The 24,450-nt window shown below is 47.7% G+C and overlaps 13 protein-coding genes across 13 annotated transcripts; 6 read left to right on the top strand and 7 right to left on the bottom strand.

Moving 5' to 3' along the window:
• Positions 1 to 21: 21 nt before the first annotated feature.
• PHYSODRAFT_523536 (hypothetical protein) lies at positions 22 to 1,197 on the top strand (the record flags this gene model as incomplete). The annotated part of the gene is made up of 3 exons (XM_009535995.1): positions 22 to 198; positions 247 to 401; positions 480 to 1,197. 3 exons carry the CDS (start codon positions 22 to 24, stop codon positions 1,195 to 1,197), a joined length of 1,050 nt encoding a protein of 349 aa, XP_009534290.1.
• A 23-nt stretch (positions 1,198 to 1,220) lies between these two features.
• On the bottom strand, positions 1,221 to 2,090 carry PHYSODRAFT_521653 (hypothetical protein; the record flags this gene model as incomplete). The annotated part of the gene is made up of 1 exon (XM_009535994.1): positions 1,221 to 2,090. The coding sequence occupies one exon, from the start codon at positions 2,088 to 2,090 to the stop codon at positions 1,221 to 1,223; it is 870 nt and encodes a 289-aa protein (XP_009534289.1).
• Positions 2,091 to 2,106: 16 nt separating this feature from the next.
• PHYSODRAFT_522465 (hypothetical protein) lies at positions 2,107 to 2,628 on the bottom strand (the record flags this gene model as incomplete). The annotated part of the gene is made up of 1 exon (XM_009535993.1): positions 2,107 to 2,628. One exon carries the CDS (start codon positions 2,626 to 2,628, stop codon positions 2,107 to 2,109), a length of 522 nt encoding a protein of 173 aa, XP_009534288.1.
• A 1,040-nt stretch (positions 2,629 to 3,668) lies between these two features.
• On the top strand, positions 3,669 to 4,046 carry PHYSODRAFT_437306 (hypothetical protein; the record flags this gene model as incomplete). Its single annotated transcript, XM_009535992.1, has 1 exon — positions 3,669 to 4,046. A coding segment is annotated over one exon (378 nt), but the record flags the coding sequence as incomplete, so codon positions are not given.
• Positions 4,047 to 11,160: 7,114 nt separating this feature from the next.
• Positions 11,161 to 11,367, top strand: PHYSODRAFT_521501 (hypothetical protein; the record flags this gene model as incomplete). The annotated part of the gene is made up of 1 exon (XM_009535991.1): positions 11,161 to 11,367. The coding sequence occupies one exon, from the start codon at positions 11,161 to 11,163 to the stop codon at positions 11,365 to 11,367; it is 207 nt and encodes a 68-aa protein (XP_009534286.1).
• A 467-nt stretch (positions 11,368 to 11,834) lies between these two features.
• PHYSODRAFT_462959 (hypothetical protein) lies at positions 11,835 to 12,174 on the top strand (the record flags this gene model as incomplete). Its single annotated transcript, XM_009535990.1, has 2 exons — positions 11,835 to 12,044; positions 12,097 to 12,174. Coding segments are annotated over 2 exons (288 nt in total), but the record flags the coding sequence as incomplete, so codon positions are not given.
• Positions 12,175 to 12,729: 555 nt separating this feature from the next.
• PHYSODRAFT_522168 (hypothetical protein) lies at positions 12,730 to 12,957 on the bottom strand (the record flags this gene model as incomplete). Its single annotated transcript, XM_009535989.1, has 1 exon — positions 12,730 to 12,957. One exon carries the CDS (start codon positions 12,955 to 12,957, stop codon positions 12,730 to 12,732), a length of 228 nt encoding a protein of 75 aa, XP_009534284.1.
• On the bottom strand, positions 12,953 to 13,963 carry PHYSODRAFT_288420 (hypothetical protein). The gene has a single exon (XM_009535988.1). It carries the CDS (start codon positions 13,904 to 13,906, stop codon positions 13,025 to 13,027), a length of 882 nt encoding a protein of 293 aa, XP_009534283.1. The 5' UTR covers positions 13,907 to 13,963; the 3' UTR covers positions 12,953 to 13,024.
• Positions 13,964 to 14,929: 966 nt separating this feature from the next.
• On the top strand, positions 14,930 to 15,991 carry PHYSODRAFT_523211 (hypothetical protein; the record flags this gene model as incomplete). The annotated part of the gene is made up of 3 exons (XM_009535987.1): positions 14,930 to 15,064; positions 15,135 to 15,506; positions 15,569 to 15,991. The coding sequence occupies 3 exons, from the start codon at positions 14,930 to 14,932 to the stop codon at positions 15,989 to 15,991; spliced, it is 930 nt and encodes a 309-aa protein (XP_009534282.1).
• A 93-nt stretch (positions 15,992 to 16,084) lies between these two features.
• PHYSODRAFT_523111 (hypothetical protein) lies at positions 16,085 to 18,412 on the bottom strand (the record flags this gene model as incomplete). Its single annotated transcript, XM_009535986.1, has 2 exons — positions 16,085 to 17,766; positions 17,827 to 18,412. 2 exons carry the CDS (start codon positions 18,410 to 18,412, stop codon positions 16,085 to 16,087), a joined length of 2,268 nt encoding a protein of 755 aa, XP_009534281.1.
• A 126-nt stretch (positions 18,413 to 18,538) lies between these two features.
• PHYSODRAFT_523170 (hypothetical protein) lies at positions 18,539 to 19,658 on the bottom strand (the record flags this gene model as incomplete). Its single annotated transcript, XM_009535985.1, has 2 exons — positions 18,539 to 19,546; positions 19,620 to 19,658. The coding sequence occupies 2 exons, from the start codon at positions 19,656 to 19,658 to the stop codon at positions 18,539 to 18,541; spliced, it is 1,047 nt and encodes a 348-aa protein (XP_009534280.1).
• A 945-nt stretch (positions 19,659 to 20,603) lies between these two features.
• Positions 20,604 to 22,180, bottom strand: PHYSODRAFT_254622 (hypothetical protein; the record flags this gene model as incomplete). Its single annotated transcript, XM_009535984.1, has 6 exons — positions 20,604 to 20,818; positions 20,887 to 21,179; positions 21,253 to 21,341; positions 21,396 to 21,759; positions 21,832 to 22,040; positions 22,133 to 22,180. 6 exons carry the CDS (start codon positions 22,178 to 22,180, stop codon positions 20,604 to 20,606), a joined length of 1,218 nt encoding a protein of 405 aa, XP_009534279.1.
• A 593-nt stretch (positions 22,181 to 22,773) lies between these two features.
• Positions 22,774 to 24,125, top strand: PHYSODRAFT_564117 (tryptophan synthase beta chain; the record flags this gene model as incomplete). The annotated part of the gene is made up of 1 exon (XM_009535983.1): positions 22,774 to 24,125. The coding sequence occupies one exon, from the start codon at positions 22,774 to 22,776 to the stop codon at positions 24,052 to 24,054; it is 1,281 nt and encodes a 426-aa protein (XP_009534278.1). The 3' UTR covers positions 24,055 to 24,125.
• Between the last annotated feature and the right edge of the window lie 325 nt (positions 24,126 to 24,450).

Below are 24,450 nucleotides of genomic sequence, written 5' to 3'. Positions count from 1 at the left end.
GCTTTGGTGAAAAATAATTAAATGAATCTTGTAAAACCAATATCATCAGATCACGATCTAATAGCTTTAGCTAAGAAGCTCAATGTTCATATTGACCACATTTGTGAGTCAAGCGAGATCAAAAAGCCTCTTCCAAGGAAAGGATCGTTCCTGATTCTACTACGTAAGCCGAGCCAAGACATAGGTCATTGGATAGGTGTATATAACCATGAATATTTCGATTCAATGGGAGAAGGGCCACCGAAGAAATACGGCATCAGCAAATACAACGAGATTCAAACTCAATCAGCTCACGGCTCTTATTGTGGTATTTGGTCGCTGCTATGGTTATATGCAAAGCAGATCAATCGGATGGATCTATTCAATAAATTCAAAGATTTAAATATTTTTGTTGCAGATTAGTTCTGAGTTAATCTATACTACCACGCAAACGTTGTCCCCAATCAACAAATTATGTATATCGAACTTATCATCTCGAGCGGTGTTCCCGCCCATAAATTACGAAAGGCTGCCAATACTGGTAAGCTATCCCTTACAGCAGCAGAGCTACAAGGGTCAGGAGCTAAGATCTATTTACATCCTGAATCGCATGAGAAAGCTCTCAAAGCTAAGAAGGCCGGACGTGGAGTTCGACTCCACATAACTAAGCATGAAATCAAAAAGGGCTACAAGCGAGCTCAGGGTGGATCTATTTGGTCAAAAATTTGGCATGGAATTAAATCTGGATTTAAGTTCGCTAAGGATAGTGGGTTGCTATCGAAGGCAGCTGACGTAGCTGTTCCAGCTGTTGCTACTGCATTTGGTGCTCCTGAAGCTGGGATTGCAGCCAGAGCTGGTCTTAAATCGCTTACTGGAGTAGGATTGGACGGTTATGAGAGCGATGAAGAAGGAGGACGTATCAGTTTCTCAGATGTAAAACGACATGCAGGCAATGCTCTTCGCTATGCTAAGAAAAGAGGAATCATCACTGATCTAATCGACGAAGGTGAGAAATATCTTGTCAGCAAGTCTGATCGACCAGAGCATCACGAAATGATTCATAGTGTTCGTAGAGGTATCAAAACCCGTTTCGGTGTAGGTGTAGCTGGCAAGCGTCGTAAGGCCAAATTCGCAAAGGGCTCTCCTGAAGCAAAGGCTCATATGGCTAAGCTTCGTGCTATGCGTAAGAACAAGGACGGGGGATCTTTCACAATGTAAAGGCTGAAAAAAACTTCATTTTTTTATGCTCGACGCTTGCGTAGGAGTAGCATAATATTAACGCTCGTATCGTGGAAATGGACTCTTTGATCATTCTGATTCCAGATGCTGATGCTTACAGTACTCCTTGGTCCATCGTGGGTACGACACCAAGTCTCATGACTTGGGAAGTATTGAATCTGCTTACCAATCGTTGAATCCCCTTTATCAAATACACTCATGATATCACCTGATGCAACGAAATCATTCTTGATAAGATCGCACCTAACAACGTATGAAGACGTTGGCGAGATCTGGGGAATAGTATTGCTTAGCAGACTCGTAGCTGACGTTGTAGGCGAAGTTGGATACGTCCCCGACGTAAAGCCTAACAGGTTTCCAAACGCAGCATTATTGATGATCAAGCGAGGAACACGAGTCGTAGTAGGCAATCCAGTACCACCACTCGAGTATAAACCAGTAGTTGGTCTCGTATAACCGGTAGGCAGCGACGTTGGAGTTGGCGAGCAATCGAGCTGACATGCGTAATACGTACTGTTCTCTTCGATTTGTAAATAGAAAACATTATTCCCATTAGAGTCGATTAGATAGGCCCCAGCATTGACGAGAGCCGTTTGAATATTTCTATTATTGTCTGTGTAAAGATAGTATCCATCAACGAGATTGACACTAATGACACTTGTCGTTGCAGCGGTAGGTACTTCTATCTGAAACGATGTATTGGCGAACTGAATCGAATCGACATTGAATTCCGAGTTATACAGACTGATCGACTGGATAGAAGCCTCAACATCCTGAAAATTGCACGCTGATCCGGGGAACGTATAGGCCCATCGACTGTTGAGCCCATCTTGAACCAAACAGGTTTGGTCTATCTTAACGAATGAACTCATCGCTTATATTATCAATTTAATAATTTTCACCAATTTTAATTGGTGTATCAAAGTTATAGCGTATTTGACCCTTGACACTATCGATAAAGAGCATCTGGCCTTTTCCTCGAGAAATCGCCCGGTTATAATAATGAAGGATGCCTTCCTCAGTCAGACCTGGTATATTAAAGTCGGTGATAAGTAGCTTCAAATCCCGACGAGAGTTTGCTCGGAGGAGCGCGACGTATTCCGTATTCAATCTAATCATCTTGTCCGTTGCAAACCAGCTGTGGCTTAGGAATATGGTACTCAATTTGAAATGCCGACCTCTGGTAAAGTAATGACTGAATACATTCTTCTGAAGGTTTTTATCGTTGCTATAGTCGTCGATGATGACAAGCTCTGGCTTATCGCCAGGAGTCCGTCGGATGGCATCTACCTTAGGCGGTTGATCAGGTTCGTAAAATGATATAAATCCCTCAAGCTTATCGCGTAAATAGTCATATAGATCCTGATGAGGGTTTCGAGCAATGATATGAAGATGACTAAACAGGTACATTGACTACTGCAGCTCAAGGTAATATTACTTCTGTGGGCACTCTTACTTCAATTACTACAAGTGGTACACTAACTATGGGATCCACTACTATTTCGGAGTCTGAAATTGGAGTATTGGATAGCGTAACTCCTGGTACTGCTGCTGCTTCCAAGGCAGTTGTTTTGGATGCCAACAAGGATATTGCTACTATTAGAAATCTAACAGCTACTAACCTTACTGGTACATTGACTACTGCAGCTCAAGGTAATATTACTTCTGTGGGCACTGTTACATCATTAGATCTTGGAGGAGGTATTTCTGGCGCAACTACTATTGGTGCATCTGGGTTAGTTACCTTTACCAATAATACTGCCTCGAGTTCTACTTCAACAGGAGCATTAGTAGTAACTGGTGGTATTGGTATTGGTGGAACACTTAATGGTACTACTATTAATGCTTCTGGAATAGTTTCTTTAACTAATAACACATTATCTACATCAGCAAGCACTGGTGGCTTAGTGCTTAGTGGTGGTCTGGGTATAGCTAAAAATATTACTATTGGAGGAACAGCTGTATCAGCTGCATCTTGGACTACTTCAGGTATTCAATACAACTCATTAGCTACTACCTATACAAACACAAGCACAGCTTCTTCTGGGACAGCGACAAGTGCTACTATTACTTCATTTGCTCAACCAACTATTGCAGCTTCTAATGCTACAGTAACTACTACAAATGCGGCAACAGTATATATTGCTAATGCTCCTACAGCAGGAACTAATATGACAATTACCAATGCTTATTCACTTTGGATTCCTAATGGAAAGGTCTTATTTGATGCGGCTATTTCATCAACTACACAAACCAATGGCACTTTAGTTGTATCTGGAGATATGGGGTTGGGAGGCACTCTAAATGCCGATAGTGTTCATTTAGTGAGCGGAGGCACTATCAATCAGACTCTGGCTAATCAAAGTAGTTGGTTATCGATACAAAGTGATAACACTACATGGCTCGATGGCAGCTTTAGTCTCCTTGCCGACTTCTATGGCAACTCAGGCGTTAGAGCAGCTATCCAATGTCATAACTCAACTTCAGCTACTTCTACAAATTCTGTATTCTTTGGCTCGATGACCAATAACGATTTGAGATTGGGGACAAACGATAGCACACGAATGACTATTCTGGGAGGAACGAACGCTGGAAGGGTCGGTATCGGTACAACTTCCCCAGCAGCGCAATTAGATGTATCCGGCTCCGTGAGCCAAACTATCGATAGCGGTGGTTTAGGCTATGGTCAATTGTCTAAAACCAGTACGACATTTACCGTTGGTCCAGTGAGCAGCGTCGCCGTTTCAATCAAGAGCTCTAACAGCATTCTTGTAAGTAGTGGGTCCTATTATACAACCAGTGATAGGCGATTAAAGACCAATATCCAAGATATCGATGATACCACTGCATTCATTCGAAACGTTAGCCCGAAACTCTTCGCGTATAAACCAAATTCAGAGAGACAAGAACTCGGCTATATAGCTCAGGATGTAGCCAAATATGCAGTCGAGTGTATCTCATTCATTCAAAATGATTCTTTGCAGATAGAGCAGGCAGGAGACATGGCTGGGTATCAATTAACTCTCGATTACGATAAGATCGCTTGCTTACTCCATAAATGCCTCCAATCTGTCCTAAATCGTTTAGACGCTCTAGAGGATAAGGGGCATCAATGAGCCCGCGTAGCGGCTCCCTTCGGGCAAAAAAACTTTATTCTATTGCTTGAAAGCAAGAGACCTTGGTCTCGAGCTGAGAGCTCTTGGCCTTCGGTCAAATCGCTTTGAAAAAGCTCAGATATTCTATTGATTGAAAGCAAGAGACCTTGGTCTCGAGGTGAGAGCTCTTGGCCTTCGGTCAAATCGCTCCCTTGGAGCTCAGATATTCAGGAGGCTTACAGAGCAAACGTCTTTGGCTGCTTGCTCATTTTTTTCTTTGGTTTGTATGCCCACATACGACCTCCATCTGCTTCGGTTTGCGTAGCTACTTACTTAGTGGAGAATGGCTTTGAGTCGCTCGCCCAAACAGTTGGTCTATCTTGGTGAGGAGCTTCCATGATAATGAGATCCTTCATCAGGTGCTTAAGCTCAGTGAGGTTCCTATCGGCATTGAGCTGATAGATACCTGCGCTCTTGGAAATCAGTCGCGGATCAAGAATCAACATCTTATAATAGTCTCGTGATAATTGATTTGAATTCAGAATCTGAAATCAATCGATTGCTATACATGTCGACACAGACCACCTTCAACTCCTTTAGAATCGTTGGATTATCATTTCCAAGCATCAGCTCGCCCTTGAGCTTATCGTACTCCATGCGTAGGGAATCAAGAGGATCCTCTAAATTATGATCGAAGCTGTATTGCAAATGTGTCATCTCAAGGATTTCCTTGAACAATTTCTTATCATCAATAGATAGCTTATCATACTTCTCCTGACTGATATCGTTTCTGAAGACAAGATCCTTGATCATGGCTTGTAGAGGATCACTGATCTCACGCATTGGGCCTACTTTTCGTCGATTTGGCTGAACGATCGTGAGAGTTCTCTTGTCGAGATCTGGTAGTCTGATAAACTTACTGCCAAGCTTCCTATATATGTAAGCGGAAGGAGTTGCTTTACCTTGAATATCATTCAAGTTGTAAGTTTGATTTGTTTTTCGTAAAACACCTTCGAGAGGCTGGATGCCAGCCCCGCGAAGGCCTACCCTTGAGCTTACCGCCAACGGTTGGCTCTTTAATCTTAACCCCATGTGCCTTCAAAACGTACATATACAGCTTGAGAGCATTCATTATTGGCTCTTTGGTTGCATTATCAACGTCGTGATCAGAGTGGATAAACGATTCCATCTCTCTAAGGTAATCCATTAATAGATTCAATGTTTCTGGCCATTGGATACGCTTGAAAAAGCTGGTATGAGCTTTACCAGATAGGGGTGCATTTGACTTACAGTCCAGTTTTCTAAGTCGTAGGTTGCCATCAATAACGGCGAAATAGTATTTTTTTATTTGGATTCCCACTTACGATCGTAAGCAAATGAATTGGGAAGATGCTATCTGATTTACCCGCTTCGATATAGTAGTCGCTGATAATTGCCTTCGCCTCAGTCTCTGGGATAGATAGGTCCTCCATGACATCTGGTCCTGACAGCTTCCCCTTATACCAAATACCTTGCGTGGATTTGAACCGGTCAGGATCACTATCTAAAACAGTGTCTGGTGATGGTTCAAATTCAAAAGTCAATCCTCGTGATTTAACCGTCTCAATAAACAATGACAGAGTTGATACCCAAGAGATATCAGATAGTCGAGATTGCTTATTCCTATTCGTTTCTTGGTTTCTAACATTGAGATCCCCCTTAGAGTCGATGATTAGTTCGTATTTGTCTAGAACTTCTCCATCTTTTAAAACAGGCCTTATGACGATGTTAGAGCCAATCAGTTTCTTCTTGTAAGCCTTCAGCATGAATAGGAGCTTTGATTTAGCTTGTTCCTCATCTATTGTAGTCGATGAAGAAGCATCGTGAAACCATGTTGGTTGAACATGAATTTTGTTAGCCGTTTTGGTTGAAGTAGTAAATCTATGCCTCTTACTACCAGTTATATCGTATAATTGATTCGGAGTATCGGTATCTTCCATGCGCATCAAGCTGACTTCATCAATACTGTTCGATTCTCCATCGGATCTAATATTCATCAGTTCAGTTGCGGTTAGTACCCAGTCAATGTACTTAGAATCTGACCTCTTATTTGTCTTGAGACTGAACAGGTTTCCATTTTTCCAATATATCGCCTCATATCTTGGGTTTTATTGGTTTTGATTGGATTAAATTTAACAGCGATCCAGTTTGGATTAGACTGATAGAGTTTCTTGATCCATTTTTTTGCAATGAATTCTTCAGTTTTATCAGGGAGCGGGTGTAGTCCCTCCCGGGCGGTCTTCGACCAACCATCAGTTTTAACTTCAGGGACTTCCTGAGAGTTTGTTCTATCTTCTGTCGCGGTATCGCTAACTACAGGGATTGTAGCATCTACTTCAGAGTTTTTTTTTAAATCACCATCTCCAGCTTGATTAGAAGAATCTTGTGCTGAGCGGTCGCTCAGGCGTGAGGCGAAGCCGGCAGTCTGCGACTGCGACTCCACCTGTGGTGCGGATTTCTTCTCGAGGGAGATGGTTTTATCGGCGTTTGTGGCCCATGAAGCTTCAGCATACATACGGCGAGCTTCATCTTTCTGTTTAATCCGAAGCTTGGTGCGTTCGAGTAGATCGAGCCGCTTCTGCTCGCGATCGGATAGACTCGTGAATGAAGGGAACATATCGATTAGTATATATATCAAACTCGATATTATTTACGAAGTTTTGGCTTATATTCAATGTTAGGTATATCTTCCCGCGACTCCCAAAGTTTCATAGTAAATTTATGAACGATCGAATTACGCCTTTGGAGCAATCTGACGTACGCGTTTTTACATTCATCTATAGGCAAACCAAATAGATCTTCGACCTGATCCCTGTATTTCGGATCAGAGCATACATAACGATATGGACGATTGGGGTCGAGTTGGTGAAGATGATACTTGATATAGTCGAGCCTGTAGATATCGTTGAGCATATGATTGATTTGATTGACCTTATCGCTGTAGAATCTCATTCGCTGATGCATCTTTTTGAGTTCTTTCTTATACATTGCAATCTCGTAGTCCTTTGAGTGCTGAGTACAATAACCACAAGGTAGAGCATCTCTCGAGCAAGGTTTGTTGGACTTGGTCGTTGCTTGGCAAGCCATATTGAATATGGTGTCTATATATATAGCCTATATATTGGCTATGTGAGATAAATAATCTTCTTCAAGCTTGCTTCTCCTATTTTTATTGATGAAGCGTAGGTTATCTTGAGGCTTCCATGAGTCGGGCTCACTGCCTACTACCCATCGGATTAGGTATTTATATTTGCCATTATTCATTTTTTTATGGGCTAATATCTTCTCAGCTTCGAGAATATCGCCACGGTTGATAGTAGCATCTGTAGTATCTGCTTTCACAATCTTTAAATCGTTCGGGGCTTTGTAGAGCGTATGCCCATTTCTGGAACGGATCTCAACCCGATAACCATCAATGCCGATAACCGAGTAAATACCCTTGCTCCAGTGAGCAGCTTCCTTATCAAATGTTTTCTTTTTGAGACGATACAGTACATTCGACCCAACATCAAACGCGTTTTCGACCTTATCAGCTTCAGCTTGATTATGGTTCAGATCCGCCATCATTACTTTACCTCTTGCCTCGTTCGGGGTCATACCAATCGAGCGATGAAATGTGCTGTTGTAGTTATCGATAACATCAGCTATAATTTTCTGTGTGAGCCTCTTCGGAGACATTTTGGTTAGTCTCTGCTTTATAGTTCGATTGAATCTCTCGATTTTACCCATCGTCCGATGATCACCAGGCTCGTTGTTGAAGTGCTCAATCTTTTTGCTTTTGAAGAATTCTTGAGTCTGTGAGTTCATGAACTCGCTGCCATTATCGCTTGTAATGATATCCACCTTATGGAGGCGGACAAACGCTTTAAGCGCTGCTAACACAGTTGATGCAGTCTTGTTTGACAAGGCTTTTGCATAACCGAGTCGAGAGTTGATGTTGATAGCAGTCAATATTGGTTTCTTGTCCCAGAACGCGAGATCTATCTGCCATGAGTTGGGACTATGTGAAGCAATCTTGAACCCATCAAATCGCTTCTTCTGCTCCTGAAATCGTTGAATATCTGATTGGGTAGCATACCAATCCTTTACATATTTTAGTGTTATGTTAGGATCTAACTCGTGAGCCTTCTGATAAAGTGCTTGAGCTCCTATGAATCCTGTTTTTGGGTCATAATAGAGTTTTTTTAGTAGCTCAAACATGATATATTGTAGTACTTAAATTTGTAGAGGGGTAGTCGAAATACCGTCCGAGAGAACTTGGCGCTTGTCGTAATAGTAGTTGAGAGCTGTTTTCGTTTGAGTATATGTGATGATTGACTTAGATTCCTTCGATAGTGTGAATCCTTTGTTCGTACCTTGGAGTGTGATTCGATCCCGAACAACGGTCTCAAATCCTTGGGGGTTCAATACATCATCGTTGCGACCTCGCCCCTGCTGGACACCCTTCGCTGAAACCTTGACCTTGTAGGATTCGTCGGGTAGATAGCAAATATAGTTCTTGGACGATAGTGAGACCATGGCATCACCTGACCATTCATCCTTGAATAGACCTGGTGTGTGTCGATCAAACTTAGCTACTTTGTTGTTATAGTCTCGAGGGAACCAATCGTACTTGTGCTGCTCGAAATGTTCGCGTAGATCAGGCTTGATGCAATCCTTGAAAGGATTCTTACAGCTGAAAGCAATATACGCTGAATCGGTATCCATCTCCTGATACTGGAAATCGCTTCGTTCGAAGTCGTAGTCAATGCAGTCATAGTAGAACTGGAGCATACGTAGCTTGGCAAGCTGATAGATAGCAATCGATAGATGAATCGGGTTCTTGTTCTTAATTCGTCTCTTCTTCATGGTGATTTCACAAGCATCGTTTAGTTCCTCCAGACCATGGAACGTGAAATGTTCGATCTTTGCCTCAATTGCCTTCTGGTTCGACTCATACTTGACCTCCTTATGCTTGCTCATATCCATGCCAGATCGACCGAATGCGCTGTTGCCTACAAGTTTCATCATCTCAGCAATCATAGATTTTGACTTATCAGCGTCAAGCTGTTGCTTGGAGTCGGAGATTCCCAGGGACTGCGCCCCTGAGGTCCCCTCATCACCCTCTCGTCGAGCATTTGACACAGCTTCCATAAACGGGGCAAATGCTTTGTGGGAGCTGGCCTTGATAAAGCTGTATGTATTGGTGATCTCCATACCATGAGAAAGGTACCACTTGAGTAGCGGTGCATAGATAAGGATCTTTTCACCAAAGTAGCTACCAATCAACTTGCGAGCAGGCTTAGAACGATTTGCTTCGCGAGACTGGTTGTAATCAAACATATGCTTGCCAATGACACTCTCATCAGTACAATCGATTAGCACATTCTTGAAAATGGGGGTCATCTCACTGAAGTAGCCTTTTAGGTGGTCTGGGGTACGAATATCACACTCGAGGAAGCCGAATATCTTATCTGCCTTGATGTCATCAATGATACCAGGATAAGCTTCAACTGTAGTTAATCGACCACACGGCATCTCATTACCAAGGGCCCATAGGTACAAAGCGTTAGCATCATAACCGATAATCTTTTTACAGAGCTTACCACCACGGATCTTTGTCTCGTTCCGCTTGGCGTAGCGATTGAAGATAATGGATGGCCCACCGGCGATGTTGGCCTTCATCTTACCGTATATCTCAGATTCCTCCTTGTCAATCGAATAAACCAATCTGTTCGAATTGAACTCGAGCAGTTTCTTGTATCGAAACCCCCCGAGAGACATATCCTTTCGAGCAACGTTGCACTCGATACAACTAATTAAGACATTGCCGTCAATGTGCCCAAGCTTATTGTTGATTCTATCGGCAGAAGCAGTATCGACGGTCAATTGTTTGTAGCACAGTCCGCAAAGATACTTCTGCTGATATAGCAACTTATTGAGGTGATTGAGACTCAAATTGAACTCGCGCTTAGCATCAGCGTCCTGGCTCTTGTATCCGCTCATACGCTTTACCGGGAATTTGAACGATTTAGCAGGCTTCTTGCTGGGGTATTGAAGATTTTTGAAGCAAGTCTGGTACATGACTTTCTCCGATAGACCAGGTAGAGACACACCATCGACAAACATATCAAGATCAAAACGTTTAAACAACTCACGCTGAGCTTGGATAGCCTTGATGAATGGAACTACATCGAGATTATTGTACCAGATGAGTAGATCCTTGATTGATTTCATCTCGTAGTGCTTCCAAACCCACTTTACTCGTTCGTATTCATCACCGCTGATGCTTGTTCCTCGGAGCTTACTGTCAAAAGCTGACTTAGGCGGGACTTGAGTCTCGTTTAGAACGTTGAAACTGGTAATGTACTCGTACGGGAAAAGACCCTTACCAAGCCCACAAACACAGCTAATCTTGTCCTCGCACTTGCATCCGCCGAGATGCGTCGTCAAGTACTTGCCATAGCTGGTGCAAGCCGGAACGTAGTTACTGATATCAAGTATCTTCATGTTCCAAGTTGCTATGCACATGTAGCTGGGGTTCTTGATGACAGATTTGATATTGTTGGTACCAATCACAGCGAACAACTCGCTCTTGATCAGGTTGATATCGTATCGACCAGAATTGAAGCCAAATACTGGTACCTGATCAAGCTGCTGCTTGATCTTACCATAATCTGATCTCTGCTTACCGAATCCAATTTTGCTATGGAAATCGTAGAAACTTCAATATTTTCCTTCTCCAATCCAACTATCCACGTCAAACATCTTGTATGCCTTACCGAGAGGGGTGTCTGGAATCTCCATACCCGTGAGACCGTGAGCATTGATGATTTTTTTAAGAAGCGCCTTATACTTATTGACATTGTACTGTTGGATCTTTACCGATACATTGGCGATGTATTTGAACATATCCGTAAGCAATGCTTTTGGGTCATCATTTACAAAGCAACATACCTCCTCAGTTAAACTATCGGCTATTGATACTGACACAGGAATGTGCTCGTTAGTAAAGACAGTGCTTTTACCGTGTTGAGTAGCGGTAGGCTTTAGAATAGCTTCAAAGTCATAAACGATGAAGTGGTCGATATAGTGATCCACCTCTTTAATGGAGTACTTCGTCAGTAGTGATCTGGTAGTGTTCTGAGCAGGTTGGTAGATCGTTGGCTAAGCTGGGAAGCTTTCAATATTTACTCGTTCGCATTGGTTCCTCTTGTGGCTTCGAAGCTTGTCAGAGCTGACGAAAATCATTTCACACTTCGGACATTGATACTTGCTTTGGAGCATATCAACATTCTTGATATATAGAGCATGATTCTCGTGTGACAGGATATTCATAGTTTCATACTCTTTGTCTGAGCGACGAAGGCATTCAACGTTTCCAGATTCAATATCCGTAGTATAGACATTAATACTAAGTGTGAAGCATTCCTCAACGTCATCCAGCTGGAGCATATCAATAGGTTTGAAGTTGCGGAACAGACCCAGAGTGTAGGTGATCTCCTTGTACGAACAGTACTGCTTGAAGGCTTGTTTCACCAGAGCCTGGATTCTGCGAGGATCCTTCTTGGCTCCCTCCTGCTTGTGATAAGCAATGCAGTGGAAGACACATTTGTTATTAGTCTTGGGGAAATTGATAACGTGATGGTTTTTACGAATAATCTTAGGGATGACCGCATCACTATCCCCAAGAGCATGGTTGCGATGATAGATGTAAATTCTAAAGCCAGTGATAGACTTGAGCTTGTATCCAGAGCTTGGATAGTTGAGCTTGTTTGCCAACTCCATTGAACGAATCTCAGAGATTACTTTCTTACGGATGTCAGCCTTGCTATTGATAGCAATAGGGGTGTTAAATACACTCGTATTGGATATATTCGGATGCCAATACTGTGTCAAATCATCGGTTAAGCTCACAAGGTCGTAGCCGAGAGCGATATTAACCTTGAAGGCATTCTTTTGACTGGTAAGTACGTTCTCAAGCTTGTCGTAGAACTCAGCTGGTTGGATTCCTTCATATAGGTGAGAATCCATCTGCTTACCGTTATAAAAGCGATACTTAGGATCAGCCTTATACTCAGGCGACATATGCTTTTTAAGATCTTCAATGGAAACTTTGTACTGTTTCGCAATCAAATTCGGATTGCTGGGGCGCGATAGATTGCTAATATATGTCATTCTACCGGTTTTACCCCGGATCTTGACTCGATAGCTACTCCCCCATTTGATTGGGTGAATATTTAATCGCTTTAGTCCTTCTAACTCGTATGCGAACATTGCTATATATATCCGACGATATAATATCAGAATATATTGACTTTATAATTTATGGATCTTATGTCAGAATAGGACTTTATATCATACCCTGATACAAAATTCAAAAAAATTAATTAATTAATTAGCTAAGTTCGGTTTCACTCTTAGGTTCGCTTTCGGTTTGATTAGGTTCGCTTTGTTTCTTCGCCGCGTATGATTTACGCTTTTGGGTACGAATTTGCTCATGATTCTTGTCATCGTACTCCTTCTGCTTAGCGATACGAGTTTCTCTCGTCTTCAGGTAGTATCGCTTTTGAGCTGCTTTGATGCGCTCTTTGTTAGCTTGGTATTTCTCATGAGAGTAAGTCATCTTTATATATTACTAACTTTATATATCAGAATAAAAAAATTATTAATGCAGCATGCCAAAGCAAGAATTAGCTGAAATAACTCAACGTGGGAATAGATCGAGTGACCTGTCTAGCCACAGCACGCGCCATGTCCAAGTCGGGGCCTAAACAACTGGCGATGTCATAGTATCGTTCGATGCTCTCACGAATCCCGCCACTTTCACTGGCCTCGCTGATGGACGGCAACACCCGGGATAACTTCTGGCGCTTCACAGGGTCTTGAAGCACTGGGGTCATGATATCCGTAGGCTTCAGTAGCTGCCTGATCAACTCGAAAGCTTCACCTGGATTCGTAATGTTCACTTTGTTGACGCAAGTGGTATTGTTTTCCTTCCCGGCGACCCAGAAGAATCGCCAATCGCCGTTGAAGTCAGTAAGCAGTGCAACCACTGGGTCGTCGGCAAGCAGAGCCAGAGCAATTAGCTCTGACATCGCCTGGAAGACAGATTGTCTTTCAACCTTTTTCTTCACATCAATCAGCATCTTCACTTCAGGCAAGTCCAGCGCATAATCCGCGCTCTCCATGACGATATCACTGAGTATGAGAAGATCGGTGCGACCCCGGAGCTCAATGTTGGAGCCGTTGACAACAACTCGGAGAATATCTGTCGTATTTTCCACACCGAACACGCAAAGCTTCTCCTCCTGGAGAAGCTCGCCAATGTTGCTGTCAACATACTCGCGATATTCATCTTTCTGCTTCTCCTCGCTGAGTTTCATGTCCCATGTGAACCCCTTGACTTCACCCCACTTAGCAGCAGCTTTACGCACAGGTTGCACCTTAATGTTGAAGGCGTCCAGAAGTTCCTTGTACTCGGTCGAACCCACCTTCGAGTGGACATATGTCTTGCGCTTGGTCAGCACAGTTTGCGCATGAATTTCGTGCACCTCTTGGACCACTTGATCCATCCTGGAAGTCTCGCTCGCTGAACCAACTGCACCAACCGGAACCACCACCAGCACGTGAATCGTTCCGTCGGGGATTGTGCTGGGAAATTTTGCGCAGATCTTGTCCGTCGGATCGTCCAATTCCTCCTTCATGTAGAGACTCTCAACTTCATCGGAGATCTCCCCCTTCCGCATCCGGAGCAGATCCTTCGACTTCAGCCACGCGCCGTCCTTCTTCGCCAGGAAGAGCTGCAGGTCCTTGGCGTCGCCCGTGATCGTCGCCGGGTTCTTCGCCTTAATCGCGTCCTTCAAGTCATCCACCGAGTCACTCTCGTCCACTCGCACCGAGAACGCGCTTCCAGCCACGCCAACGATAGCACAAAAAAGCTTGACCATCTTTCCACCAGGCGGCAGATTCTCGAATGAGAGAGAAGGGGAGGGAGAGATTTTGGTACCGTACCTAAGCGGGAAACGAAGGCGTGGTGAAGCGGTGTCACAAAAGAGCCCTATTCCAATACCGAGAGGACTTGAAACCTACTTGAGCTGCATCGGATGCGTCCTTTCACTCTCAGCAGTCGAGAGGTGTTGTCGTTGAAATGATCATTTGATGCGTGTGAGGTTGGTGTTGCTATATGTGGTGCTTGTAGGTGAGGAGGAGACCTCCTTCGCACCAGAAGGTACTTATTGGTTCCATCGTCGAAAATTACCTCCTTTTCCCTCTTTCGCGGAGAACGTTCTACGATTCTCGTTGGTAAATTACGGGGAGAAAAAAAACTGACTGCGTAATGTACTACTGATACTAATTTCAACTTTGGTATATACACGTAGTAGTAGTGTCCACCTAGGTTCTATCGCTCGCAGCTATTCATGGCAACAGACATTCCTGCTAAAATAGCCTCGGCATTCGTTGGTTGCATGGTATCACTTTCTTCGGCTTCGCTGACTCGCCTTCTTGCCCGACTGAGTGCTGGCCTGTTCCGTTGCAGCACTCGGAATCGTTCATCTGACGGACGACGTGGCAGATAGAGTATTTAACACCTGACCATGGCAGACCCGAGCATCCAGATAGTCGACGGGGTCATCCGCAAGCTGCTCAGTGTGCAGGATAAACCCACCCAGACTGAAGTTACCGACATCACCACAGACGAAGTGCTGCTGCTGTGTCGTAAAATCCGCACGGTTCGTATATTTCCACCGCCTCTTTATCGGAAGTAAACTTTGTCTAACCACGTTTCCTTGTTGCTTACAGATTTTCCTGGAGCAGCCTCCGCTCGTGGAAGTCCCCTCGCCAATTAACATTTGCGGTGACACCCACGGGCAGTACTCCGACTTGTTGCGGCTGTTTGAGATGGGCGGGTTCCCGGATGAACGGAGGTATCTCTTCCTGGGGGACTACGTCGACCGCGCCATGCAGAGCATCGAGACAATCTGTCTGCTTTTCGCGTACAAGATCAAGTACCCGGAGCAGCTCTATCTCTTGAGGGGGAACCACGAGTGCGCCTCGATCAACCGCATCTACGGGTTTTACGACGAATGCAAGCGCCGATACTCGGTCAAGGTGTGGCGCACGTTCGGCGACTGCTTCAACTGCATGCCGATCTCGGCTGTGGTTGCTGGAAAGGTGAGAGATTCCCAATACAATGCTATGGCAGGACAAACTCTCTAACGCTGTATTTCTGTTAGATCTTCTGCACGCATGGAGGCCTGTCACCGGATCTGTACACGCTCGACCAGATCAAGAACATTCGACGTCCGACGGACGTGCCGGACGAAGGTCTGCTGTGCGATCTCCTGTGGTCTGACCCTGATCCCGACAGTCAAGGCTGGACCGAGAGCGACCGCGGCGTGTCCTACATCTTCGGCACTGACGTCGTGGACCAGTTCCTGAAGACCCACGATCTGGACCTGGTCTGCCGAGCGCACCAGGTCGTCTCGGACGGGTACGAGTTCTTCGCCGGCCGCAAACTCGTGACCATTTTCTCCGCGCCCAACTACTGCAACGAGTTCGACAACGCTGGCGCCATGCTGGTCGTGGACGAGAGTCTCCGCTGCACTTTCAAAGTCCTCGCCTCCAGCGACAAACGTAAGCCAGCGAAGAAAGTTTAGGCGAGGAGTAAGGAACTGAACCAGATAGCTACTAACTGAACTATGCGAATAACAACATCCCTAGATTTCTTACTGCGTTTATCTTAGCGTTGCTTATCGGCGTTGCAAGATTTCGAGTCTAGTTAGAGGTGGGCGAGCGTGACGCTCATCAGGCTTCGGCTTGGGCACTTTCTCTTCGTCATCCACGCCTTCTTGATAGACGTCTTGGAACATGAGAGCAGCTGCGGTTGAGAGTGCAACATTGGCTTCTTGGTAGCTGGCGCAGACGCTATTGCGCTTTTGAGACAACACGGCAATTGCATCGGCCAGACCGTACTGCGGTGGGGAAGTCCCATCGCCATTTGCTCGAGCTCGCAGTCGCGCGAGTTGCGACGTCAGAGCATTGGCCAGAGATCGATACGCGTCTGCGCGATACTGCAAGTTATCGTACTTCTCACACAGCCGAACCAGCACGTCGCATTCCGATAGTCTGCGTTCCAGTGCCTCCGTAGCCTCAGCGTCGCTTTGGGGCTTTGAGATGGGACTTTCATACACGCTGACAATGTGTCTTTGAGCCAAAATCTGTTGGTGGAGGTCACCTGTTTGCTCTGCTAGAGCTCGTTGCTTCAAGAACACTTGCAGTGGCTGCCTGGATCCAAGTCCCGCTACTGCAGCCGCACTAGGACCCTCGAGAATCAACAGCTCTCGAAGTGCTGATCCTAGACCGGAATACGCCATGAGTTGCTCTCCTTTGAAGTCGAGAACGACTGCCAGCTCAAGCGCTTCACGCCAAAGAGGGATTGCTTCAACATATCGCTGCGTGGCATTATAAGTAATGGCCAAGTTGCGCAAAGCTCGGTGCTGGGCATAAAGATCCTCTTGACGTAGCGCCAACGCTAAGTCGCGTTTGTGTGAGTGCTCAGCAAGGGCGAATTTACCCTCCACTAGTTGTGTACATCCAGTGTAGCTAAATAGAAGACCATGCAGCTTCGCCAGCTCCGGTTCAATAGGAGGTAGTGGAATATCTTCTTCCTCTTCTTCAGCGTCTGCATCCTTCACAACTTCTTCATTCTCGGTTGGTGGCACATTATCATTTACCGCTACATCCGAACTCTGGTTCTCCTCGAGGTCGATCCCCGTAAATTCTTTCAATTGACCCAGGGCGATCGAAAACTCAGCTTCGGCAGTGTGGAACTCACCCGCGTAATATTCCTCCTCGCCACGACAGCTCTGTGCTAACACGCGGAGAGGGTTGTCCGGCTCAGGTAAAGCCCCTGTTAGGTTTTCACTCTCAAGAAATAAATCTTTAGGCCCCTTGGTAGGCGGTGACACTGAGACTGCAGGGGTTGGTACATCGGACGCGGGTTCAGCTTCAGCGTTAGCGCATTCAGCCGGTAGCTCAACGTCGAGCTTCTCATTGTTTTCTGGTGCAGTCGGTTGTTCCTGCTCTTGCTTCTGTCGTATTTCCGCTAAGACCTCTTCATCCTCGTCGTCCTCGCCGATCTCCTGCTTCCCATTCATATTTCGACCGAGATATGACAGAGCGATACCTAAGTGGTATTTGACGATCGCTTGATGCTGGAAATCCTTTGTTTCCAAAGCAGCTCGATACGCGCTTGCGAAGAGATTGAACGCTCGCTCCACGTCGCTTTGCTCGAGGCAGTAGATACCGAGGTTGTTGTGCGCACGAGAAATTAGTCGAGGATCTTGCACACGATCAGCCAGGGCGACTGCCCGTTCGGCATTCTTCAAAGCTCGTTCAGAGTCACCTCGAGCTTTGAAGATACTCGCTAGCACTGCAGTACACAATCTCGTTCAGTATGTAAAGTGCAACAGCAATTGATGAGAAAACGTACACATGGAGGCAGTACTTCGCGCTCGAGTATCATCCTCAGATTCCTCACTGGAGTCGGACGCTCCCTCGTTCACCACCAATTGGGCTGCGCTCTCTGCGTCTGCGGTGTTGCCTTTGGCGTGCAAGAAGATGGCGTAGTTGGCTGTCAAAGACTTGTCCACCGGTGGACTGGCTAACTCAGTCGGGGAGGCATCACCTCGAGTGAGTTTCTTGGCTTGGAGCAGGAATTCCATCGCTTCGCTTTGGTTTCCAGATCGAAAGTTCATCACAGCAAGCCAATTGAGCGTATTTGTTCGCAGCGTGGTGAGTTCTGCAGTCTCCTCATTCAGTTGTTCACCGTTTGAATGAGAAGCTTCGACGCCGGTCAGCACTTGCTGGAAGTACATGCTTGCAAGCCCGAACTCGTCGTACTCCGCACACAACTCGCCTAATTGATACTGCAACTTCAACACGAGTCGCGTGTGGACGGATGCATTCTTGGCCCCGTCCGAAAGCTGAGCTGCCAGTGCATCGCGCAGCTCTCGAGACTGGACTTCAAGCTGCGCTTGGAACTGCTGGCGACGTCGTCGAATGCGTGCTCTCTCCATGGTCAAGTAAAGAAACAGCCTTCGTTGGGTCGCGTCGTTTGAATAGGCAAGGCTGTATTCAAACGGTTAGCCCGATCAAGCCTACAAATGCGTCCTAGTCGTGTACTTTCGTAGTATACATATTCGCTACCCTTGCGCCTGCAAACGCTTGGCCTCCTTGGCGCGGCTTAACTTGACAGCTCGCTCTGCGATCTCCACCTTGCGCTCGTAGTTCTTGACTTCTTGTTGCAGCTCGTACATCTTCGCCTTCTGCCCGACGTAGTCCAGAATCTGCGGCATGTCCTTGCTTGGCTCAGCCGACTGCTGGATCTGCAGCGACTGGAGGCGGCGCATGTCCTTCTGGTTCTTCTCCTCCACCAGCGCGATCTCCTTCACGATCTTCTCATTCAGCTCGGTGCGCGTGCGAATCTCTCCTTGCAGCCACGCACTCTCCTCCAGCAGCTCGTGCAGCCGCTTCTTCAGGTTGTTGAGCACTTGCACGGTGCTCCCCGTGGTCTGCTTAAGTCGCAGCAGCTCTTCGTTGCGCTCCTCGATCTTGGCCACGTACTGCTTGTTCTCGATTTGCAGCTGATGGAAGTCGATGTAGTGCAGCGCATCGCCCATTTCCTCCTTGTGCCGGAGCTGCGCGTCGATCTTCTGCGCTTGGCTCTTGAGCGTCGCGTTCTTGAGCCGCAGCTTCTCCACGATGGCGTCCTTCTGGCGCAACTTCTCGTCCATGTAGCGGATCATCTTCTCGGCGATGGTCTTGCCCGTGCGGAAGTTCTCGGCGCCCACGACGATGTCGCGCTTGAACTCGTACGCGTCCTTCTTGAGCTCCGCGATGCGGATGTCCGTCTCCTCCAGCACGGCGCGCAGCGTGTCGATGAGCCGCTCGGACGAGCGCTTGGTCTCCTCCAGCTCCTTCTGCGCCGCCTCGAGCTCCGTGCTGCAGATGTCGTTCTTCTGCTCGATCGTGAGCATCACCTGCGCGCGCACGCGGCGCTGTCTGGAACCCAGCCCCGTCTTCTTGTCCCGGTCGTTCTGCTTCTCCTCATCGTCGCTGCCGGTCGTTGGCTGCCCGTTGCGCTGCAGATACGACTCGAGCAGCTCGTTCTCCTGCCGCAGCACGTCGTTCTGGTGCGTCAAGTCGTCCAGCTGCAAAGCCGAGCAACAAGTGCGTTAGTATGCAATGCAGAGAGGTGTATCCATTGCTTTGAAGGCACGGCACCTTCGCCTCCAAGTCGTCCAGTTCATCCTCGTCGTTCATCTTCGGCCACTTCAATATTGATCTGCTCGCGTCCTTTCGTGGATAGCTCAGAATTTGGTCGGACTATTTTGCCACGCAAAAGTATATAAATTTGAGTGACCAATTATTGTCGACAAATACTGTCAGGAAAGGCATTATTGCTCCTTCCCGATCGAGGCATGATCATGAAGTGCGCGCTGGTTCGCCAGCGCCCTGGTGATACGCAACGTTATGTTTCCCCAAGTCAATTTATTCCAAAAAACTTGCCGGTTCGTCTCAATGCCGGTCTGTTTTGCGGAGGTGGTAATGTGTGGATCGCTTCGAGAATTCACACTTCAAATTGACCGCTGCAAATAATGAATTCACTATGCCGCCGAATAGCTAAGTTAAGCCTAGCGCAGGTATAATATGGCTACGCGAACACGCATCATTCATTCAAATAATGAATTGGTGGCACCAAACCGTGGACCACCACGGTCCGTGGTGCTCGCCGGTGAAGCCCATTCACGAGTATTTTCTTGAGTCCGCACGGAGTTTTTGTGTGCTGTCAACGCCGTCGCACCGACCGAGCATCCAACTGCAAGCTCACCATCTGCGGTTGTTAAGCAGTTCCCACCATCTCGACGAGTGCCAGGGCCGCCGATTATGGCATTTATATTTACGATGACAGAATCGTCAAATAAATAATGTCGCTTGCAAGAAAAACCCACTGCATAAATAATGACATGAGTATCATCCATGCATAAATAACGGCGTTGTGTAAGTGCGCAACTTTGTATTAACTTAGTTACGCAGACCACCTACAGTACATACGTTCCAATAGCTCGCGTTCTGACGCTGGAACAAATTTTGTTCCTGCGTAATCGGGTGCAGTCCGTTGCGCTCGTGCCCAAGCGTGATTCGGGCAGCACTGAAGAACCGCTAGACGACATTGGACGTCGGAGGGATACTGCGAAGCAGTTTATACTACTGCTGGTGCTGAGCGAGACGTCTGCGTTTCTGCAAACGCTCCACGAAGGAGCCTTGAGAGTCGTCGTCAGTCGATGGATCCGGCGTCATATTCGCGGCGAACGGCCGAAGTACGGCTTTCTCAGCCCTGATGAGTCGGTTGGTGTTGCCGAGTAGCACACGCACACAACCCGACTCGAAGTCGGGGCTGTGGACGATGTCCGCTCTTGGCCCTGTTATAGTACATAATAGTCATTGTGAGTATTCCAATTAGCAAAATCAGATTCCGGCAAGAGCTTACCGAGATAGTTGGCGTAGTCGAGCTTGACGGCAATGAGCCCGTCAAACCACTCGCGCACATCAAGAAGGTCCGCATCCTCCCCTTGAAGTGCCTTTGAGACCGACTCCACGTCCGTGAGCTCTTTGAGAAGGGCACGGAGGCGACGGTTACTGGCTGGGGCGGGGAGAAGATCTGCAATGTCATCGTCGTGGGCATCTAGGTGCTCCAAAAGCTCGAAGTATCGGTGCAGCATGGTGAAAGTAGAGCTCCACCGGGTGTCCTGCCGAATTACCGGTCGGAGCTTTGTTTTGAGTCTGACGCGAATTAGTAAAAATAATAAGTAAAAAGAGTTAGAAAAAATATTACGCCGAAACAAGTAAATCGTACCGGAGTTTAACAGATTGAGTCAGCGTTCGAAGCTTGGTCATCAGGTTCTGCACATCTGAAAGATCCGCCTCGTGATCTTCCAGTTCTTTCTGCACCGCACGGTTGAGTCAATGCGAGGCACACCCAATAAGAGTGACACCGACCGAAGTCGCAAGGCGCCTGTTCGCGCGGCAGTTGCCGCCCACAATGTAGACACACTGGTCCAGCTGCTTACCAAAGTCGCGCGGGAGCATGTTGGCTAGAAATTCTCTATGTGCCACGGCAGAGAGATCATCGTCTTCCTCTTGGAGAAGAGGCGCCATGCAAAGCAGTGGGGTCATTACCTGACCGTTAACCTCGAAGCGGGCAAAGACCGCGAGGTAGTGCTCGCCCAAGTGGGTCCACCCATCCAGGATCAGGCCAAATTGCGGAGGAATTTCTGCCGCAATCGACCTCTCGACTACCAGCGAGACCCCCTCCAGTACGGCACGCAGCGTCTCGATACAGACAGGGTCCAAGTTCGTGTAGCTACAGATAAACAGAAATATGGAGTTAAATCGGGATAGTTAATCAGGGTAAATCAAATTGCTTCTAACGTACCGCCGTGTCGTTCGATTCTCGCAAAAGGCAAACGGGAGGTTGCTCATGACAACCCAGACTAGCCACCCGTAGAGGTTTTGCGAGGAGCGGCGCACGTAGCTCAGCAATGACCCCGTCTCTGCTGTGGTGGCCTCAAGCATCTCGGCCTCGAAGTTCGGATGCTCACGCCTCACGTGCTGCATGAGGTTGGTAAACCCGTTGCGGCGGGTCTGCTTCGAACCGTGCCGCAGCGATAACGGAAGTACTCAGGGATAACTTCGTCAAAGTCGTCGCGGCACGGTTGGAAAAAGAACCCTGTGACCTGGGCCAGCGTGAACGTTGGGCGCGGCGGGCGGGACACAAAGACCATAGCTGGGAAGACTGAGTTGCTGGGGTGTGGGCTGCTGGGGGGTTTGCAAAATGAACAATGACAACAACAGGCATTTGAACGCCCTTAGAGGCTGCCACCAGCCACTACAACGGTTGGTTTTGAAAGGCCAATAATTTTTTAAGGTAAAACGATGATACTTAGTAGGATTTCAGATTAAAAAAATGATATATAGTAGGGTATAAATTGTAGTCATAAATTATGACATTGGGTAGATTCGCTGCATAAATTATGATATGTGCTAGGTATTCAGTCCACAATAAATTTATTTATGTTATGATGGCCCATTATTTTTATGGCCATGCTATTTTCGGCGGCCCTGACGTGTGCTTGAGTGCTTGAACTCGCAGCCCTGTTGTTGCGCACCACATGGCTACATCACCTGTTCGGTGGCGTGTACAAATGCGCATCAACATCGGCTCATTCGGTGGCTCATGTTGACGCCAAAATCCGGTGGCAGCATCCACCTATACAAACACCAAGTCATCTTCGCAGCGAGTACGTCAGGCCGACCGGCGGCACCGCTTGAACTCTTCCGCACACACTTGCCAATTCGCCGCCTGCCTTCCACGACGATGACCTCCGACAGCCCCGCCACCAGCTACAAGAAGTACCTGGACGTGTCCAACGCGCCGCCCGTGTACACCTCCGCCGACGAGCTGAACGCGTACTTCGGCGAGTTCGGCGGCTGCTTCGTGGCCGAGACGCTCATCCAGGCGCACCACAACCTCATCGACGAGTACGTCAAGGCCACGCAGGACCCCAAGTTCCGCGAGGAGCTCGAGCACCTGGGCCGCGACTACATCGGCCGCCCCACGCCGCTGTACCACGCCAAACGCCTGACGGCCCACGCCAAGGGCGCGCAGATCTGGCTCAAGCGCGAGGACCTGGCGCACACGGGCGCGCACAAGATCAACAACGCGCTGGGCCAGGCCGTGCTGGCCAAGCGTCTGGGCAAGACGCGCATCATCGCCGAGACCGGGGCCGGCCAGCACGGCGTGGCCACGGCCACGGCCTGTGCCCTGCTGGGGCTGGACTGCGTCGTCTACATGGGCTACGTGGACACCCAGCGCCAGTCGCTCAACGTGTTCCGCATGAAGATGCTCGGCGCCAAGGTGATCGCCGTCAAGAGCGGCTCGCAGACGCTCAAGGACGCGGTTAACGAGGCCATCCGTGACTGGGTCACCAACGTGGACAACACGCACTACATCATCGGCTCGGCCATCGGCCCGCACCCGTTCCCGACCATTGTGCGCGACTTCCAGGCCATCATCGGCCGTGAGATCAAGGCCCAGCTGCAGGAGGAGATCGGCCGTCTGCCCGATGCTATCGTGGCCTGCGTGGGCGGTGGCAGCAACGCCATCGGCATGTTCCACCCCTTCGTGAAGGACAACGACGTGGCCATCTACGGTGTTGAGGCTGGTGGCGACGGCGTGGACACGCCCCGCCACTCGTCCACGCTTCTGGGCGGCCGACCGGGTGTGCTACACGGCACGAAGACGTACATCATGCAGGACGACGCTGGTCAGGTGCTGGAGACTCACTCGGTGTCCGCTGGTCTGGACTACGCTGGCGTGGGCCCCGAACACGCGTTCCTGAAGGACTCGGGCCGTGCCAAGTACGTGAGTGTTACGGACAAGGAAGCGCTGGAGGCCTTCCAGCTCATCTCGCTTCACGAGGGCATAATTCCGGCACTCGAGAGTTCCCACGCTGTGCACTACGGCGTGAAGCTCGCGTCCACATTGGCGCCGGACCAGGTTGTAGTCATTAACATCAGTGGCCGCGGCGATAAGGACATGCTGCAGGTCGCCAACGTGCTCGGCGTGAACCTGAACGACGACCTTACCGACAACTAAGATACTTCCGCAACACCTTGAGTAGCACGTGCATTAGAAGGAGCTAAATATGATCGCTCTTTGTCTGTTTTACCAGCTTGAAATTTGTATTTTTCCTATTCGGCACAGACTCGACTCGGTCCTGCTACTGTATCGAGAGGAGTCGCATCAACATATCGCTGTGTCGCATTGTAAACAATGACCAAGTTGCGTAAAGTTCGGTGCTGGGTATGATGACCCTCTTGGCGTAAGGCCAATGCCAAGTCGCGCTTGTGTGAGTGCTCAGCAAGTCAGAGTCACCTCTCGCTTTTTACAAAAAATCGCTGAGCACTGCAATACTCAAGATGGTTCAGTATGTAAAGGGCAGCAACAATTGATGATAAGACGTGCACACGAAGGCAGTGAGTGTACTTCACG

Source organism: Phytophthora sojae (assembly GCF_000149755.1).
Source record: "Phytophthora sojae unplaced genomic scaffold PHYSOscaffold_9, whole genome shotgun sequence".
Classification (NCBI taxonomy): Eukaryota; Oomycota; class Peronosporomycetes; order Peronosporales; family Peronosporaceae; genus Phytophthora; species Phytophthora sojae.
The sequence above is the reverse complement of the archived record's forward strand: the minus strand, read 5'-3'. Positions and strand labels throughout refer to the sequence as shown.

Excerpts from the sequence above, each read along its gene's own strand:
- PHYSODRAFT_288420 (XM_009535988.1), bottom strand. The coding sequence starts at position 13,906 with ATGGATCAAGTGGTCCAAGAGGTGCACGAAATTCATGCGCAAACTGTG.